Raw genomic sequence first — 17,749 nt, 5'->3', positions numbered from 1 at the left:
TGTATGTTGTAGGTCGTTGACGAAGTCCAAAAGGCATTGGGCTTTGATGGGGCCGTGTGGTTCGTAACGGATGTTGAATTCGGAGAGCTCCACGGCCCATGATGACATGCGCCCGGCTAAATCCGGCTTTTGCAGTATTTTCTGAATTGGGTAATCGGTTTTGACGGTTATGGTGTGGTTTTGGAAATATGGACGTAAGCGGCGGGCGGCGTGAACCAGGGATAGGGCTAGTTTTTCTACCATTTGGTATCTGGTTTCAGGGTCTTGGAGTGTTCTGCTTACAAAGTAAACAGGGTGTTGGGTGCCTTCTGCTTCTTGGACGAGGGCAGCGCTGACGGTGTGATCGGTGGCCGTGATGTATACTAGCAGGGGTTGGCTAGTGTCAGGTTTGCGGAGGATGGGGGGTGAGGTTAGGGATGCTTTGAGCTTAAGGAAAATTTGTTCACAATCTTCTGTCCACGTGAACCGGGCGGATTTCTTTAGGAGCTGGATGATGGGCTGAGTTTGCTCTGCTAGTTTAGGTAGGAAGCGGGATATAGCTGTGAGGCGGCCGATTAGTCGTTGCACTTCCTTGATGGTGGTAGGGCTGCGCATCTCGATGATGGCCTTGCACTTCTCGGGGTTGACCTCTATGCCGCGTTGAGTTAACATGAAACCGAGGAATTTACCCCGGTCCACCCCGAATACGCATTTGTCAGGGTTTAGGCGGAGGTTGTAACGGCGTAGTGCGGAAAAAACCGCCTCCAGGTCTATGGCGTGTTGATGATGGCTTGGGGATTTGACAACCATGTCATCGACGTAGACCTCGACACAGTGTCCTGTGAGGTGGCTGAAGACTTTGTCCATTAGACGCTGGTAGGTTGCCCCAGCGTTCTTGAGGCCAAAGGGCATGACCCTGTAGAAGTAATTGGCGTCATCGGTGATGAAGGCGGTCTTGTGCATATCTGTTGTGGCCATGGGTATCTGGTTGTACCCTGAGTATGCGTCCAGAAAGCTAAGGACTTTATTTCCTGCTGCGCCGTCTACGAGGCGGTCGATGTTGGGTAGGGGGTAGGCGTCGCGAGGGCATGCCTTGTTTAGATCTGTGTAGTCTACGCACATTCGCCATTTGCCGTTGGCTTTCTTCACCAAGACAACGTTAGAGAGCCAGGTGGTGTAGTGAGCTTCTTCTATGAATCCTGCGCTCAGCAACTTCTCAGCTTCTGTTTTGGCAGCTTGCCTGCGTTCTTCACCAAGCTTGCGTTTTTTCTGAGATACATAACGGGCTTCCTTATATACCGAGAGCTTGTGGGAGGCGACACTAGGGTCTACCCCTGGGAGGTCGGCGGCTGACCAGGCGAAGAGATCCGTGTTGTTTATAAGGATGGGTGTAATTGGGGCACGCTCATCAAGACTTAAACCAGTGCCTAATTTGATGGAATGGCCGTTGGGGAGTTCTAGTGGGGTTGTGTCCTCGACTGGTTCGAGGCGGGCATCTCGGCCTATTCTGGGATCAAGGTCTTCGCCGGATAAGGCTATGCGTGAGTTAGATGGTCGTTCGATGTGGTTTGTCTGTTGGATTGGGAGTTGAGGTCTTAAGCTGGCCATATAGCACTCGCGTGCCAAACGTTGATCGCAGTGGATGGTTAGGATGTCACCGGATGGTGCTGGGAACTTCATGGCCAAATGCGGGGTGGAGACGACTGCTCCGAGGGTGTTAAGGGAAGGACGTCCCAAGAGTATGTTATAAGACGTGGGTGCGTCAACTATCAGGAAGCGGATTGGGATTGTTTTCGTTTGGGTTCCCTCCCGAAAGACGGTGTGGAGGTCTATGTAGCCACGGGTTGAGACTTGTTCACCGGAAAAACCGTATATGGGTTCGTCGTATGGGATCATAGCGGTGTCTGGGAGTTGTAGTTTTTGGTAAGTGGCCCAGTAGAGGATGTCGACTGAGCTGCCCTGGTCTACCAGTACTTTTTTGACGGCGTAGTTCTCGATTTCTACTGTGATGACCATGGGGTCGTCCTGTTGGTGGTCGAGGCCGTGAAAGTCGTCGTCGGTGAACACGATAGGGGGCATACGCCGCCTGTGATGGGACTGGGTGATGTGGTTGATAGATTGTATGTGGCGAAGGTGTCTCTTTCTGGCTGATGAGGTGGAGCCTCCGCTTGCGAAGCCACCAGAGATGGTGTTAATAGTACCTCGCAAGGGGGGGTCGGCAGGGGTGATGTTGGTGTGGGCTGGTTGTGAGTGTTGGTCATTGGGTTGGGCGGGTTGGTCATTGTGGTTGGTGGTGTGTGGTTGTCGTCTGTGGTCGTGTCTTGAGGGGTGGTGGGTTCGAGATGAGGTGTGGTCATCCCTGCGGATGAAGCGGCGGAAGTGGCCGGCGCGTACCAGTTCTTCAATCTTGTCCTGTAGCGCTCTGCATTCTTCTGTGGTATGACCGTGATTGCGATGATATCGACAATATTTGGTCATATCGGCGTTGGGGGGGTGGTTGTTTTGCGGGGTGGGGGGAGGAGGTCGGCCTGGAGGGCTTCGTCAAGGATACGGGAGCGGGCTACTGTGAGTGGGGCATATCTGGTGAAACGTGGTTGGCGGGGTTCACGTGGGCGGGCGTCGGGGCGCGGGTGAGGCCGTGGGGTGGGATTGGGTGCGGAGTTGGAATTGGGTGCCGGGTTGGGATTGGGATGGATGGTGTTGACGGCATAGTCGTTGCAGAATTGGGTGTGAAGAGTTTGCATCTCTTCCATGCGCACATAGTCAGCAGCACGCAGCTTGAGTTCGTGCATGGAGGTGGGAGGGTGGAGGTAAACGTTGTTAGCGAAGGGTCCAGGCTGTAGGGTGAGGGTCATGCATTGGAGTATCATTTCCTGGTTAAGGTGTGGTGTGCGGAGGGCTGCTTTGCTGAAGCGGTCGATGAATGTTCTGAGTGGTTCATTGGGCTCTTGTCTGATGCCCAATAGGGACATGGTGGTAGTTTGGTGAGGTCGGCTGCCGGCGAAATGTGTGGAGAACATGTGGGAAAGGGTGTCAAAATTATCAATGGAGTAGGGTGGAAGGGTGGTGAACCACTCTAAGGCAGGGCCTTTGAGTGTTGTGGGAAAAGCTTTGCAGAAGACTGCGTCCTGGGACGTGTACAGGGCGACGTGTGTGATGTAAACTTTGAGGTGTTCATCGGGGTCAGTTTCGCCAGTGTAGCGATCGAGGTTGAATGGTTCCCACTGGGTTGGGAGAGGGGTGTTGGAGATGAAGTCTGTGAACGGGTGGCGGCGTCTGGGCTGGTGTGGATGGGGAAGGTGGGGTGGTGGTGGGTGGTTGATCATGGTAGGGAAGGTGGAGGTAACGTTATGAGGAGGGATGTGGGTTGTGGGAAGATATGGTGGGTTGTAGGGTGGGACGTATGCGGTGTGGAGAGTAGTGGGTAGGTTATGGGGAATGTGGGTTGTTGAGGGTGCTGTAAGCCCTGGGTGACCGGGTGGGAGGTGTTGGGGGTGTGTGGTCGTGAGAGGGGTTTGTTGGGTGGAGGTGAAGGTGTGGGGGGTGGGGTTGTATTCACTCTCTTCTTCTGTAGGTTGAAAAGCCGGAGACTTCACGGCTTCAGATGTTTCTTTGGTTTTTCCCTTGAGGTCTGCATCTGCCTCAATTTTCCTCCTGAGGCGGGAGTTTTCTTGTTTGAGCGCTTCCATCTCTTCAGCATTGCGCTTCTTCAGGTCTGCGATTTCCTGTTGCATCTTCATCTGGCCGTCTAGGATGGCGGCCAAGTCAGGGGTGACGCCAGAGGGTCCAGAGGGACCAGCGTCAACTTGCTTGCTAACTCCAGCCTTGCTACGGGTAGAAACCATCTTCAGAGAAAAGCGGGTACTAAGGGTGTTCGTCTCGTGCCCCACGGTGGGCGCCAATTGTTCCTGCAGAAGAACAAACATAAAGTCAGACACAAGAGTCACCTTACCATGTAGTCCGCTATCTCCTCAGTTGGCCTCTTCCCATTCGATACATGTCGGCTTGGACCCGGGAGGGGTTACCTGCAGAAGAATCTCCGAAGCTCAAGTGAGTCAAAGCTCTCAAGAAGTCAAATCAGCAATTAATGATTGCGTACCTTTAACTGATGGGGTCCACGTGTATTTATAGACATTAATGACGTTTGACCATTTCATGGGCTGGGCCTTGACTTGGGCTCTAGCTTGGGCCCCCGCTTGGGCCATGAGTGGGCCTGGCCCTAAAACAGGTTCCTGAGGTGTGTGTGGGGGTAGGTTAAGCCCCTAGGCAAGTAGTCGGTTTTGGCCGGCTACTTACTTAGATGGCCGGTGCTGGTTGTATCCGGGTACTAAGCGGTATGCAGTTTTGACGTGTGTACTATTTACTTGATTTTAGTTTGGCTAGGTACAGTACAGTACATAATGTTCTCATGAAAACTATCTAGGCGATATTTTTGTACACAAACAAAATTCCTAGCATGTACTCAGAGCTTTGGAGTGATTAATGCAATAAAAGATAGGCCAAATCCAAATGCACTACATGATGGAATGTTTATAAATGGAATGGGTCAAAGGGGAGAAGAAAAGAAAAGGAGGAGGACGACGGAGCTGCAAGTGAAAGGTTGCAACCGACGACGATAGACGAAATAAAAGGAGGAAGAGGAGTAGAAAGAGGAAGCAATGGAAACGGTGACGATGAAACCCACTTACCTCTGCTCTAGATATAGGGTTACCATTATATTTAATTTAAGTTTAGATAAACTTCGGAAATTTAAAGTTAGTACACTTAATAAAATCTTCATATTTGTAGCTAATACAAGAAGTCAAAAAATTTGATACATTGGGTGGTTGGTAATCTTAAGGAGACCAAAAAAAATAAAGTCATGTAAGATATATTATAATGCAAGAAATCAAAAAAAATTATACATTGGTTGGTTGGTATTCTTAAGGAGACCAAAAACAATAAAGTCATTTAAGATATTTTAAAACGACTTCAGAGGTGGTTGTAATCAGTCATACAAAGAATAGTAAAATAAAATCAATACAAGACCATGGTACATATCTACCTAATCTTTAAGGACAACACGTTTTATTATTATAACCCAAAAGTTCTTCTCTCAGCTGCATTACTTTTAATTTTTAAATTTCAAAGTGCACAACAAAATGTAATAATATATTGCATAAACAATGGCAATAATTATTACAAATTTAACGCATTATTGGTTGTTGTTACCAGACTCTAGCGTGTGAACACCACAGGTGTAAAATAGTTAACGAAAATTTCTAATATTGTAGTATTCTTTTCTTTGAAACTTTCTTCAGAGTCTCTGCCTGCTTTAGTTGCCCAGATAGTGAGGTCAGGTAAACATTCATGGAAACTTCGTACTTTCTGTTTGAAGTTCAGGTTTCTCACTGTCTTACTCATCTTGTTCATTTGTTGTTCTAAATGATTATTTATTAACACTAGAATTTACATGTATCAAATGCATCGCTCAGCGAAAAAATTTTTTTCCCCTCAATTCAGTATAACACTGGTGAAGCTTTCTCAAAGAAAAGTGCGTCTTTAAATCAATTGAAAAAAGCTGACGGCGATCACTTCTGTTAATACTCTCCTCTTTCTCATACGCTCTCAGTATTCTCTTGCAGTGTTGCTCGGCGATACGATTTGAAACAGGGACAAGTTTGGACAACTTAATTAAGGTCATCCAATTCCAATAACAGAGGTGTGTTTTGTAGAAGTTTTCTTTTACTGTTATCTATCTTATTGATGATGAAAAAAAAAAAATACTCTATCAATTTTTAAAGATTTCAAAAGAACTTAAGATATACTCATTATTTATAATATTACAAAATTTTACTGTTGATTTTTTTTGTTGTATCTATGTTTTACCTGTTATTATTATTATTATTTATTACCTGATATTTTTCAGAAACCTATTATTATTTACACATGACAAATGAATTTGGGTTTTACTTCATTCTATTTCTGCAATCTTCCTAACAACAATATATATATATATATATATATATATATATATATATATATATATATATATATATATATATATATATAATTTTTTGTATACTTTATCTGATGTCATATTCCTGGAAGTGTCCTGTGCCAGAAATTATTAAGAACCAAGATAGAACGCTATGAGCTTTCTTGGAAATTCATGGATGGACTTCAAACTTCAACAGTAACTGCAGATCTCAGAAAAGTACGATAATCACACCATTGATGAACTTGTCTTATTCCCAAAAAACACAGGGAGTTGATATATCTGATTCGTATCAGATGAATATTTTGCTTGTTTTTGGCTCCCAACTTGAACCTTATGCTGTTTGGTTTGCTACTGAATCAATACAGTAGCTTTTTGAACAATTCAAATCCAACAAGCTGGCGAGTATATAATGTAATATTTTGTTTTGGATGTTTTTCATTATTAATGATCTACACAGCCTGTTGTGAATGGAGTTTGAGGAAATAAAGAATTCTGCTTAATCATAAAAATTAAGCAAAAATATTTCAGAAACTTTTGCAAATTTTTTAATCTGAAACCTGATCTGAACTTCTTGCTTTCACAAATTTTAAAACTTTAAACTGATGTCACTCTGTTCTTTGAAAGAACCAAAATATATGCTTTTCTCTTTTCAGCTTAATTCCAAGGCATAGAAAAGGTTATCATCATGTCACTTCTTTCCTCAAAAGTAAAATGCAGGAGAAATTCATAGAAATATCGTTTAGGGAAGTGCCACGATCGTGCAACAATTGATTTGAGGTATCAGAAACTTTACGAAAACTGTACATTTTGTTTTTCTTAATTGGTTAACATTGTTTAGTTTTACGTTTCAGTTATGGGTTCCAACGAAGAGGTAAGAATCCCTATGAAATATTGGGTGGACGATAAAAAAGAACGTGTAATTGTAGCGGAAGCAAGTGGGGAATTGGTAGATGTTCTCTTCAGTTTCCTTACCCTTCCATTGGGAACTATCATTCGGCTTTGGGACACCTCTGAACAACAAGAGTGTGAGAACAACTCTGAACCACAAGAAGGGCTCGAGAACACCTCTGAACAGCAACAAGGACGTGAGAACACCTTTGAACAACAAGTAGAATCTGGTTGCTTCAAGAAGTTGTGCCAAAGTTTTAAGGATACTTTGGAGCTTCGGTCTGAACAACAAGTAGGGCTTGGTTGCATCAAGGAGCTGTACCAGAGTGTTAATAATTTGGAGTCTGATGTTTTCAGGAACAACAACTGCCAAAAAATGTTGCATTCTCCGCGCAACCCCTTAGAGAGGTCTTGCCAGAGACTAAAAGTGACAGTGGATGATACAGAACCCACAAAGTATTTCATGTGTCATAACTGTTCAAGAAAAGAAATTAAATTGTTGGTGAGTTCTTTTATTGATGTAAAGTGCGACTGCGGGTCATTCATGAAAAAAGAAATAGAAATGATGGAAGAGACTGCTGGTGAGGATGGTGTTTTTGTTAAAAAGGAAAGGCCATGTTCTTCATCTATGATGACTTGAGAGTGCGCCGCAGCTCTCCTAGTGAATTCATTAAACCAACCCTAAAACCTGGAAGCAAAGAACTCAAAAGCTATAGAGAAGTGCTTCTTGATAAAGAAAAGGTAATATTTAGATAGTCCAACATTGGATAGTAGGAGTTTCAAGTTTATGCCAATAACAAAAAATAATTTAGAGGAACAAAATCATTACTTTTGTGTTAAAAAATTTTGGATACTCAATTTCTTAGTTATATTGTAAAATTGTAGATGCAGGACTTTACCTTTGTGGTTGTACTTTGATAGAGTTAACTGCTATGAATTTTCTTTGTGTAATTATAATTTACAGCCTTAAAACTTGGTTTGTTTTTTTCTGATTATTTCTTTCAGATACTTAACATACTGAAGCAAGCATTAACCTCCAAAACCCCTCTTAGTGATGTGTTATTAAAAAAGAAATCCAAGCGATCGGTCTCTTTCTCACGAGTTATTGGCTCAAGTGTTTCCAAAGATTATTTGCAAATCAAGATAATGGTGAGTAAATCAGAAAACAAGGTTCGATTTGTTGAAGCAGATGGAGATTTTGTAGATTTTCTGGCCAGCTTCCTCACAACACCTCTTGGATCTATTCTGAACCTTAAGAATAACAAATTTTCCTGCAGCCCCATACCACTTCTTGCATCTATTCTGAAGCTTAAGAATGGCAGATTGTCCTTAGGAAGCATTCGTAACTTGTACAAAAGTGCGAAGAATCTGGATCCATCGTGGTTCGTAGAGCCATCAAAGAAATCCTTGTTGAATCCAAAGGTGGCTCCTCATTTTGGTTGTGAGAGAAATCCACTATTAAATGCAAGTCAAGACTACACTTCCAAATATTGGTATGGCCTTGGAGAAATGAAAAATGAGAAGGGTCGTATCATCTGTGAAAAGAAAATGATTTCAAAAAAACGCGATATGTTGCAACAGCCAAAAGAAATTGAACTTTTGGACCCAAGATCTTCATATAGAGATAGAAAAGATGGTGTGGGATTTATGAAGAGGCCCTGTCTATTTGTTGTGTGGGATAATCTGAAATTGTCACCATTGACAACTACCAGTCTTCCAATTTCATTTAGTGATTCGGATAATGTCGTGTCTACTGATTTGGAGGAACATCTGCTAAGAATCAGGAAGTCAGAGGTAACGTTCACAATCCATGTTCTTTCGATATTGGTTTAAGAAAATCTGATTCATGCCAATTGTTTAATTTTACGTTTGTGTAATTATGTGTCGATTTTGGTCAGGCAATAAACTTGCTGAGGGCTTCTTTGACATCCGACAAAGGTGCTTTTACTCGGAGCCTTTCCTTCTTATTGTGGACTTGGAGATTCCAAAGACTCATTCCACTTTGGAGTTTCTTCAGAAGGAAGAGAATCAAAAGGGAAGAGAAATGAAAAAGACGAAAACGTGAGAAAGATATCAAGTTAAATGAGAAGAAAGAGAGAAAGAAACAAGAAAAAAGTGCGGTAGAAACTAAAAAGGAGAAGGAAGAGATTAACAATAATTCAGTGCAGAAGACAAAAGAAGAAGTCAAAGCCTAAACTTTTGGGTGACAAGTGATAAAGGGGAGTGTAGAACAATGCTGCATTATATTTTGGTGAATGAAAGTAGATTTGATAACCATTTAATATTTATCTGTTTTTTCTTGTTTTATGAAAGTCCTTATAATGTTCAATAATTCCAAGAGTATAAATATTAGCGTCTGATATTAGTATAACTAGAAATATGAGGTAATAACATACTCTCTGCCGAGTGCCAAGGGCAGGTAAACTATGTTGGGAGAGATAGGGATAATGGGTAATCACCTCATAGTTGAACATGCAGGCTGCCTCTGTAACAAAGCTGGTACATGATCAATAATCACAAGTGCTACTAGTGCCTCTATCTGTCAGCTTGCATTCTTATTGCATGGCTTGGTATAAATCGGCTATTTTAGAGGTGAATTAAGACTATTATGTCACGTCACTTTGGTCAAAAGCTGTTAAACATGCTAAAAATGTGCAGAATAAGCAAAACACTCCTATAGACGCAAAAGTCAGTTTTCTTGGTAGAAAGCATTGCAGTGGAACTTTAAAGGATGCAGAAGCTTAGTATATATCATTCATTGATGTCGTAGGTGTCTATGGTAAGTATGGGCAAAAAATCCAATTTTTATGATCCAATCCATTTTTTCTATGATCCAATCCATTTAGTATTCATTCTATTAAAAATCAAATCTATTTAAAATCTATTTTATTGGATATGGATATCAATCTAATCTATATTTTATATATTTTATGGATTAGATATCCATTCTCCAAATCTATATTTTCAAAATGGATAATCCAAAATATCCAATCCAAATTTTCACTTTATATTTTTTGTTAGGTTAGGCTAAAGGTTGAGATGGACTAGCCCAAATTTAGTCGTATTTGATTGAGTTGGCGTGACTCTGTACAAAATTTGGCCAAATTCTGTCAAGTCGGTCTCGATCAAAATTTGACCTAGCTAGTCCTGGACAAAATTTGAAAGTATTCGGTTGAGTTCAAATTATTGTTGTTGCATAAGGTTAGCTTTCCTATTTCCGGTAAAATAATGTCATTTCTCTTCCTTCTTTCAATCAATAAGAAACTATCATTTGAAGAAGGATAAAAAGCAAAGAAGAACCTTAGCTATACTATAACCAGTAAATCAAAGCACCATTATTTTATAAAAGAATCAAGTATTTCAGTGTAATAATGTGAGACGTGTGACGTGGGACGTGGGACGTGAGACGTGCTACGTGGTACGTGGTACGTGGAAGGTGAGACGTGAGACGTGAGACGTGAGACGTGAGACGTGAGACGTAAGACGTAAGACGTAAGACGTAAGATGTGAGACGTGGGATATGGACGTGAAACGTGGTACGTGAGACGTTAGACGTGAGACTTAGAACGTGGGACGTGGGACGTGAGACGTGAAACATGGGACGTGAGACGTGGGATGTGAGACGGCATGAGACGTGAGACGTGAGACGTAAGACGACGTGATACGTAAGACAAAAGACGACGTGCGACGTGAGACGTGAGACATAAGACATGAGACGTGGGACATGGATGTGAGATGTGGGACGTGGGAAATGCTACGTAAGACGTAAGACGTGGGACATGAGACGTGAGACGTGAGACATGAGACGTGGATCATGGGACATGAACGTGAGACGTGAGACGTGAGATGTGAGACTTCAGACATTGGACGTAAGACGTAGAACGTGGAAAGTGGAACATGGGACGTGAGACATGGAACGTGGGACGTGAGACATGCGACGCGCGACGTGCGACGTACGACGTGCGACGTGAGACGTGGGACGTGAGACGTGAAACGTAAGACGAAAGATGCGAGACGTGGGACATGGACGTGAAACGTGGTACGTGAGACATGAGACTTAGAACGTGGAACGTGGGACATGAGACGTGGAACGTGGGACTTGAGACGTGGAACGTGGGACTTGAGACGTGGGATGTGAGACGTGAGACGTGGGTCATGGGACATAAATGTGAGACGTGAGATATGAAACTTGAGACGTGGGACGTAAGACGTGGAACGTGGAACGTGCGACGAGCGACGTGAGACTTAGAACGTGGGACATGGGACGTGAGACGTGGAAGGTGGAACATGGGACGTGAGACGTGAGACGTGAGACGTGAGAGGTGAGACGGTGTGGGACGTGAGACATAAGACGACGTGGAATATGAGACGTAAGACGACGTGGGACGTGAGACATAAGACGACGTGAAACGTGAGACGTAAGACGACGTGGTATGTAAGACGTAAGACGACGTGAAACGTGAAACGTGAGACATAAGCTGTGAGACGTGGGACATGGATGTGAGATGTGGGACGTGGGACATGCTACGTAAGACGTGAGACGTGGGACATGAGACGTGAGACGTGGATTATGGGACATGGACCTGAGAGTTGAGACGTGTGATGTGAGTCTTGGGACGTGGGACGTAAGACGTAGAATGTGGAACATGCGACGTGCAACGTGAGACTTAGAACGTGTGACGTGGGATGTGGGACGTGGGATGTGGGACATGGGACGTGAGACGTGAGATGTGGAACGTAGGACGTAAGACGTGGAACATGAGACGTGAGACATAAGAAGTGATACAACGTGGGACGTGAAAAGTAAGACGACGTGGTACGTGAGACATAAGATGACGTGAGATGTGAGCCGTAAGACGACGACGTACGTACGACGTGAGACGACGTGAGACGTGAGACGTTAGACATAAGACGTGAGACGTGGAACATGGATGTAAGATGTGGGACGTGGAACATGCTTTGTAACACGACAGATGTGAGACATGAGACGTGGGTCATGGGACATGGACGTGAGACCTGAGATGTGAGACTTGGGACGTTGGACGTAAGACGTGGAATGTGGAAAGTGGAACATGGGACGTGGGACATGGAACGTGGGACGGGCGACATGCGACGTGCGACGTGCGACGTGCGACGTGCGACGTGCGACGTGCGACGTGCGACGTGCGACGTGCGACGAGAGACGTGGGACGTAAGACGTAAGATGCGAGACGTGGGACATGGACGTGAAACGTGATACGTAAGACGTGAGACTTGAGACTAAGAACGTGAAACGTGGGACGTGAGACGTGGAACGTGGGACGTGAGACGTGGGACGTGAGACGTGAGACGTGGGTCATGGGACATAAATGTGAGACGTGAGATATGAAACTTGAGACGTGGGACGTAAGACGTGGAGCGTGGAACGTGCGACGTGCGACGTGAGACTTAGAACGTGGGACATGGAACGTGAGACGTGGAAAGTGGAACGTGGGACGTGGGACGTGAGACGTGAGAGGTGAGACGGTGTGGGACGTGAGACATAAGACGACGTGGGATATGAGACGTAAGACGACGTGGGACGTGAGACATAAGACAACGTGAGACGTAAGACGACGTGGAACGTGAGACGTGAGACATAAGATGTGAGACGTGGGACATGAATGTGAGATGTGGGACGTGGGACATGCTACGTAAGACGTGAGACGTGAGACGTGAATCATGGGACATGGACGTGAGAGTTGAGACGTGAGATGTGAGTCTTGGGACGTGGGACGTAAAACGTAGAATGTGGAACATGCGACGTGCAACGTGAGACTTAGAACGTGGGACGTGGGATATGGGACGTGGGACGTGAGACGTGAGATGTGGAACGTGGGACGTGAAACGTGAGACATGAGACGTGAGACATAAGAAGTGATACGACGTGGGACGTGAAAAGTAAGATGACGTGGGACGTGAAAAGTAAGACGTCGTGGAACGTGAGACATAAGATGACGTGAGATGTGAGCCGTAAGCGACGTGGTACGTTAGACATAAGACGTGAGACGTGAAACGTGAGACGTGAAACATGGATATGAGATGTGAGACGTGGGACGTAAGAAGTGGAACGTGGAACGTGCGACATGCGACGTGAGACTTAGAACGTGGGACATGGGACGTGAGACGTGGAAGGTGGAACGTGGGACGTGAGAAGAGAGAGGTGAGACGGTGTGGGACGTGAGAATAAGACGACGTGAGATATAAGACGTAAGACGACGTGGGACGTGAGACATAAGACGACGTGAGACGTGAGACGTAAGACGACGTCGTATATAAGACGTAAGACGACGTGGAACGTGAGACGTGAGACATAAGATATGAGACGTGGGACATGGATGTAAGATGTGGGACGTGGGACATATTACGTAAGACGTGAGACGTGGGACATGAGACGTGAGACGTGGATCATGGGACATGGACGTGAGAGTTGAGACATGAGATGTGAGTCTTAGGACGTGGGACGTAAGACGTAGAATGTGGAACTTCCGACGTGCAACGTGAGACTTAGAACGTGGGACGTGGGATGTGGGACGTGGGACGTAAGACGTGAGATGTGGAACGTGGGACGTGAGACGTGGGACATGAGACGTGAGACGTAAAAAGTTATAGGACGTGGGACGTGAAAAGTAAGATGACGTGAGATGTGAGCCGTGAGACGACGACGTACGTAAGACGTAAGATGACGTGAGACGTGAGACGTTAGACATAAGACGTGAGACGTGAGACATGGATGTGAGATGTGGGACATGGATCATGCTATGTAAGACGACAGATGTGAGACATGAGACGTGGGTCATGGGACATGGACGTGAGACCTGAGATGTGAGACTTGAGACGTTGGACGTAAGACGTGGAATGTGGAAAGTGAAACATGGGACGTGGGACATGCGACGTGCGACGTGCGACGTGCGAAATGCGACGTGCGACGTGCGACGTGCGACGAGAGACGTGGGACGTAAGACGTAAGATGCGAGACGTGGGACATGGACGTGAAACGTGGTACGTGAGACGTGAGACGTGAGACCTAGAACGTGAAACGAGGGACGTGAGACATGGAACGTGGGACGTGAGACGTGGGTCATGGGACATAAATGTGTGACGTAGAAGGTGGAACGTGGGACGTGAGACGTGAGGCGTGAAACGTGAGACGTGAGAGGTGAGACGGTCTGGAACGTGAAACATAAGACGACGTGGGATATGAGACGTAAGACGACGTGGGACGTGAGACGTAAGACGACGTGAGACGTAAGACGACGTGAGACGTAAGACGACGTGGAACGTGAGACGTGAGACATAAGATGTGAGACGTGGAACATGGATGTGAGATGTGGGACGTGGGACATGCTACGTAAGACGTGAGACGTGAGACGTGAATCATGGGACATGGACGTGAGAGTTGAGACGTGAGATGTGAGTCTTGGGACGTAGGACGTAAAACGTAGAATGTGGAACGTGCGACGTGCAACGTGAGACTTAGAACGTGGGACGTGGGATGTGGGACGTGGGACGTGAGACGTGAGATGTGGAACGTGGGACGTGAGACGTGGGACATGAGACGTGAGACATAAGAAGTGATACGACGTGGGACGTGAAAAGTAAGACGACGTGGTACGTGAGACATAAGATGACGTGAGATGTGAGACGTTAGACATAAGACGTGAAACGTGAGACGTGGAACATGGATGTGAGATGTGAGACGTGGGACTTAAGACGTGGAACGTGGAACGTGCGACGAGCGACGTGAGACTTAGAACGTGGGACATGGGACGTGAGACGTGGAAGGTGGAACATGGGACGTGAGACGTAAGACGTGAGAGGTGAGACGGTGTGGGACGTGAGACATAAGACGACGTGGAATATGATACGTAAGACGACGTGGGACGTGAGACATAAGACGACGTGAAACGTGAGACGTAAGACGACGTGGTATGTAAGACGTAAGACGACGTGGAACGTGAGACGTGAGACATAAGCTGTGAGACGTGGGACATGGATGTGAGATGTGAGACGTTGGACATGCTACGTAAGACGTGAGACGTGGGACATGAGACGTGAGACGTGGATCATGGGACATGGACGTGAGAGTTGAGACATGAGATGTGAGTCTTGGGACGTGGGACGTAAGACGTAGAATGTGGAACGTGCGACGTGCAACGTGAGACTTGAAACGTGGGACGTGGGATGTGGGACGTGGGACGTAAGACGTGAGATGTGGAACATGGAACGTGAGACGTGGGACATGAGACGTGAGACGTAAGAAGTGATATGACGTGGGACGTGAAAAGTAAGACGACGTGGTACGTGAGACATATGATGACGTGAGATGTGAGCCGTAAGACGACGTGAGACGTGAGACGTTAGACATAAGACGTGAGACGTGAGACGTGAGACATGGATGTGAGATGTGGGACGTGGGACATGCTATGTAAGACGTCAGACGTGAGACATGAGACGTGGGTCATGGAACATGGACGTGAGACCTGAGATGTGAGACTTGGGACGTTGAACGTAAGACGTGGAACGTGAAAAGTGGAACATGGAACGTGGGACGTGGGACATGCGACGTGCGACGTTCGACGTGCGACATGCGACGTGCGACGTGCGACGTGCGACGTAAGATGCGAAACGTGGAACATGAACATGAAACGTGGTACGTGAGACGTGAAACTTAGAACGTGGAACGTGGACGTGGGACGTGAGACGTGGAACGTGAGACGTGGGTCATGGGACATAAATGTGAGACGTGAGATATGAAACTTGGGACGTGGAACGTAAGACGTGGAACGTGGAACGTGCGACGTGCAACGTGAGACTTAGAACGTGGGACATGGGACGTGAGACGTGGAAGGTGGAAGGTGGAACGTGGGACATGAGACGTGGGAGGTGAGACGGTGTGGGACGTGAGACAGTGTGGGACGTGAGACATAAGACAACGTGGGATATGAGACGTAAGACGACGTGGGTCGTGAGACATAAGACGACGTGAGACGTAAGAAGACGTGGTGTGTAAGACGTAAGACGACGTGGAACGTGAGACGTGAGACATAAGATGTGAGATGTGGGACGGGGGACATGCTACATAAGACGTGAGACGTGGGACATGAGACGTGAGACGTGGATCATGGGACATGGACGTGAGAGTTGAGATGTGAGATGTGAGTCTTGGGACGTGGGACGTAAAACGTAAAATGTGGAACGTACGACGTGCAACGTGAGACTTAGAACGTGGGACGTGGGATGTGGGACGTGGGACGTGAGACGTGAGATGTGGAACGTGGGACGTGAAACGTGGGATATGAGACGTGAGACATAAGAAGTGATACGACGTGGGACGTGAAAAGTAAGACGACGTGGTACGTGAGACATAAGATGACGTGAGATGTGAGCCGTAAGACGACGACGTACGTAAGCCGTAAGACGACGTGAGACGTGAGACGTTAGACATAAGACGTGAGACGTGAGACGTGGGACATGGATGTGAGATGTGAGACGTGGGACATGCTATGTAAGACGTCAGACGTGACACATAAGACGTGGGTCATGGGACATGGACGTGAGACTTGAGATGTGAGACTTGGGACGTTGGACGTAAGACGTGGAACGTGGAACGTGAAACGTGAAACGTGAAACATGGGACGTGGGACATGGAACGTGGGACGTGGGACTTGCGACTTCCGACTTGCGACGTGGGACGTGAGACGTGGAACGTGAAACGTGAGACGTGAGACGTAAGACGTAAGACGTAAGATGTGAGACGTGGGACATAGACGTGAAACGTGGTATATAAGACGTGAGACTCAGAACGTGGGATGTTGGACGTGAGACGTGAAACGTGGGACGTGAGACGTGAAACGTGGGACGTGAGACGTGGAACGTGGGACGTGAGACATGGGACGTGAGACGGTGTGGAAGTGAGACGTGAGACGTGAGACATAAGACGACGTGAGACGTGTAACGTAAGACGACGTGGTACGTAAGACGTAAGACGACGTGGGACGTGAGACGTGAGACATAAGACGTGAGACGTGAAACGTGAAACGTGAGACGTGGGACATGGATGTGTTATGTGGGACGTGGGACATGCTACGTAAGACGTGAGACGTGGGACATAAGACGTGAGACGTGGGTTATGGGACATGGACGTGAGACGTGAGACGTGAGATGTGAGACTTGGGACGTGGTACATAAGACGTGGAACGTGGAACGTAGAACATGGGACGTGAGACATGGATTGTGGGACGTGAGACGTGGGACGTGAGACTTAAGACGTAAGATGTGAGACATGGGACATGGACATGGAACGTGGTACGTGAGACGTGAGATGTGAGACTTAGAACGTGGGACGTGAAACGTGGGACGTGAGACGTGAAACGTGGGACGTGAGACGGCGTGGGACGTGAGACGTGCACTGACAACCATTTTATAGAATAAATTAAAAGTTTAATCATTTGAGTAGGTGGAAGTTGACCTTGTGTACCAAATATTTTAAAATGGCTTCCGAGGTTTTTCTAACCAGTCATCATAAATAAATTCTCTCTTCTAAGCTAATGGTTTAAGTAAGAGCAACTTGTTTTATTATAAGCTAAAAGTCATTATCTAAGCTGCATCACGTTTAATTTTTCAACTTTCCAATCGCATAAGCACATATAATAATGTATAACAATTGCAGCAATGATTACAAAGTCAAGAGTGGTTGGCTTTTAATTCACCCTAGAATGTGAACACCTCAGGCAAAATAAATTAAACACTTACTGATGTCTGTATTTGTATATTTTCAAAGAAGTAACTAGATAATTATATTCAGATTCTTCTATCACAGGTTTTGTCACATTTCACTGTGGAAATATTAGTTGTTAGAACTTATTTTCTAAGTTATCTCAA

General features: G+C 46.0%; 1 protein-coding gene across 5 annotated transcripts; it reads left to right on the top strand.

The window, feature by feature from the left end:
* Window positions 1–5,177: 5,177 nt before the first annotated feature.
* On the top strand, window positions 5,178–9,002 carry LOC114165874. Of its 5 annotated transcripts, none has more exons than XM_028050488.1 (7): window positions 5,178–5,318; window positions 5,604–5,680; window positions 6,083–6,175; window positions 6,613–6,736; window positions 6,811–7,588; window positions 7,853–8,641; window positions 8,746–9,002. In XM_028050488.1, exons 5-7 carry the CDS (start codon window positions 7,463–7,465, stop codon window positions 8,893–8,895), a joined length of 1,065 nt encoding a protein of 354 aa, XP_027906289.1. In that variant the 5' UTR covers window positions 5,178–5,318; window positions 5,604–5,680; window positions 6,083–6,175; window positions 6,613–6,736; window positions 6,811–7,462; the 3' UTR covers window positions 8,896–9,002. The 5 variants fall into 5 exon arrangements, with proteins under 5 accessions (XP_027906289.1, XP_027906286.1, XP_027906290.1 ...); XM_028050485.1 differs by having other exon boundaries at window positions 6,070–6,175; XM_028050489.1 differs by lacking the exon at window positions 5,178–5,318 and adding an exon at window positions 5,402–5,512.
* The last annotated feature ends 8,747 nt before the right edge of the window (window positions 9,003–17,749 follow it).

Source organism: Vigna unguiculata, chromosome 10, assembly GCF_004118075.2.
Source record: "Vigna unguiculata cultivar IT97K-499-35 chromosome 10, ASM411807v1, whole genome shotgun sequence".
NCBI classification, from domain to species: Eukaryota; Viridiplantae; Streptophyta; class Magnoliopsida; order Fabales; family Fabaceae; genus Vigna; species Vigna unguiculata.
The sequence above is the reverse complement of the archived record's forward strand: the minus strand, read 5'-3'. Positions and strand labels throughout refer to the sequence as shown.